The sequence below is a fragment of the Oncorhynchus keta genome, unplaced genomic scaffold (genome assembly GCF_023373465.1).
Source record: "Oncorhynchus keta strain PuntledgeMale-10-30-2019 unplaced genomic scaffold, Oket_V2 Un_contig_2103_pilon_pilon, whole genome shotgun sequence".
In the NCBI taxonomy this organism is placed as follows: Eukaryota; Metazoa; Chordata; class Actinopteri; order Salmoniformes; family Salmonidae; genus Oncorhynchus; species Oncorhynchus keta.
In genome coordinates this window covers 287,501-290,203 of record NW_026282282.1, presented here as the reverse complement: position 1 = coordinate 290,203, position 2,703 = coordinate 287,501, and the positions used below count along the sequence as shown (strand labels likewise).

Below are 2,703 nucleotides of genomic sequence, written 5' to 3'. Positions count from 1 at the left end.
AAATTACACTTAATTTTAGAACACCACCCCCCCTCCCCCCAAAAAAGTCTTAAAAGACTTCATATTAATTTATCAGGACAGTTATTTTATTTGACCAGTTAAGAACTAATTCATGGTTCGTTATCCACGTAGAGGTGGAAACCGATATCTAACTTGACTGTTGTTATAGACAGGGGTGCAGTTGTCGCCAAGACTCTGATCTGGGGTCAGTTATTCATTTCTCACACTAACAGTTAAGATGAGGGGAAGCTGTACCCATGGGAAACTTCACCCCCCCCCAGAGCGTCTGATTATTACCTGTTAGAATGCACTATAACATGTCAGCCAATAGGAACCAGAGACGGAATTTGTGGGTGTAACAATAGAATTCTAAATTCAGTATTTCATGCTGCATTCACACCCAAGTGGGATGTTGGAATTTACCAGTTTTGTGAAGGCATAAATAACAGCTGGATGGCTTCACCTGATTTGAACTCATGAGAAACTCTGGATTGGCTTAATGGTTAACAAACAGTGTCGAAATCCATCTGCTTTGTAAACAAAGTGTTAAAAAAAAATAATAACATTTTTCCATGTTTTTTTGTTGCAATTTAATCTGCCAAAAAAAAAGCAGGTTATTTTCTTTAGTAGGTGAGGTCAGAGGTCACCATGTGGGAAAAGCGGACGCTCAGGATGATAGCTTCCCCCACTAGTAGATTACCAGTTGAGAGTGGATTTCTCCCAGTCGTATGTGTTAAATTCCCACATGGTTATGAACTAAGCATAAGTAATTTAATGTGATCTGTGGGTGCGACGCCCAAAATGAGTTGACTAACAGGAAGAAGAGAAATGACCAGCTTGGTTTTAAACTACATGAACCAGCCAATAGGAACCACAAACACAGGATGTGGGGGTGTCGTTGAAAAAAAGGGAGGGATTTTATTGGTAGTGAGTTCCAGAGATACATCTGATTCAGTTATTCGTCCGTCTGGTTTCCGCCACAGCGGTCTCTTCTCACTGGCGTAGATCCCATCCAGGAACTCCCTGATGTCCTTCTTGACCGTGGTGACTTGTTGGATCAGAGTGGCTGGAGAAGAGAGAGAGAGAGAGAGAGGAAAGAGAGGAAAGAGAGAGCGAGAGAACAAGAGGAGAGGAAGGAGAGAGAGAACAAGCGAGAGGAGAGAGAACAAGAGGAGAGGAGAGAGAGAACAAGAGAGGAAGAACAAGCGGAAGGAGAGAGAGAGAGAACAAGAGGAAGGAGAGAGAGAGAGAACAAGAGGAAGGAGAGAGAGAGAGAACAAGAGGAAGGAGAGAGAGAACAAGAGGAAGGAGAGAGAGAGAGAACAAGAGGAAGGAGAGAGAGAGAGAACAAGAGGAAGGAGAGAGAGAGAGAACAAGCGGAAGGAGAGAGAGAGAGAACAAGCGGAAGGAGAGAGAGAGAGAACAAGCGGAAGGAGAGAGAGAGAGAGAACAAGAGGAAGGAGAGAGAGAGAGAACAAGCGGAAGGAGAGAGAGAGAGAACAAGCGGAAGGAGAGAGAGAGAGAACAAGAGGAAGGAGAGAGAGAGAGAAAAAGCGGAGGGAGAGAGAGAGAACAAGCGGAAGGAGAGAGAGAGAGAACAAGCGGAAGGAGAGAGAGAGAGAACAAGCGGAAGGAGAGAGAGAGAGAAACAAGCGGAAGGAGAGAGAGAGAGAACAAGGGAAGGAGAGAGAGAGAACAAGCGGAAGGAGAGAGAGAGAGAGAACAAGCGGAAGGAAGAGAGAGAGAGAAACAAGCGGAAGGAGAGAGAGAGAACAAGCGGAAGGAGAGAGAGGGAACAAGCGGAAGGAGAGAACAACAAGCGGAAGGAGAGAGAGAGAACAAGCGGAAGGAGAGAGAGAGAGAACAAGCGGAAGGAGAGAGAGAGAACAAGCGGAAGGAGAGAGAGAGAACAAGCGGAAGGAGAGAGAGGGAACAAGAGGAGAGGAAGGAGAGAGAGAACTGTTAAGAGTAAAAAAACAAAATGGCGCACAAGGCATTTAGGGCTGGTTCAGTTCAAACGTCTCTAATAAGCCCCATAATGCAGGTTACAGGCGTATCATTGATCTAACGTTGGTTAAAGCCTTGCATTGTCAGAAAGATTATAGCATAAAAAAAAAGTTTTTTCAAAGTGCAGCATGACAACATGCATTGACTGACACGGTGTGGACATCAGACAGAGAGTGACTCTGGGTAATTCTAACCTCTAGTCCTCTTTCTGGACGACTGTTCCCTTCTCAGACACGTAGATTCCGTCCAGGAACTTCCTGATATCCTTGTTTTTGACCGTGGTGGCTTGCTGGATGAGAGCGGCTGGAAGAGAGAGAGAGAGAGAGGCTGGGGCGGTGAGCAGGGTACGACAGCTTGGAGGGGTCACACAGGGGTCAAAGAGGTCAATATACACGCAACTAGTTAGAACTTAGAGCTAGGAGAGGGGAGGATGGGAGAGAGGGGACAGACAGCATCACTCCCACCCGGAATTGAGAGAGAGATACACAGTCCGGTTGTAGTAGGAGAAAAGGCTATACACCTTAGAATCTAGAATCCCAGTCACAACATTCTAGAATCCCAGTCACAACATTCTAGAATCCCAGTCACAACATTCTAGAATCCCAGTCACAACATTCTAGAATCCCAGTCACAACATTCTAGAATCCCACGGTGATGCTGTAAGAGGTAAATAGAGGGAGAAGAGGCCTCATAAGA

The 2,703-nt window shown here is 45.7% G+C and overlaps 1 protein-coding gene across 1 annotated transcript in view; it reads right to left on the bottom strand.

Annotated features, from left to right (window-relative positions):
• Nucleotides 1-887: 887 nt before the first annotated feature.
• Nucleotides 888-2,703, bottom strand: part of LOC127920875 (60S ribosomal protein L9) — a 10,398-nt gene continuing 8,582 nt past the window's right edge. Inside the window, exons 7-8 of the mRNA XM_052504904.1 lie at nucleotides 2,202-2,310; nucleotides 888-1,066 (exon numbers count right to left, since the gene is read on the bottom strand). Coding sequence (XP_052360864.1) covers nucleotides 2,204-2,310 — 107 coding nt within the window. The 3' untranslated portion in view covers nucleotides 888-1,066; nucleotides 2,202-2,203. The remainder of the gene's footprint in view (nucleotides 1,067-2,201; nucleotides 2,311-2,703) is intronic.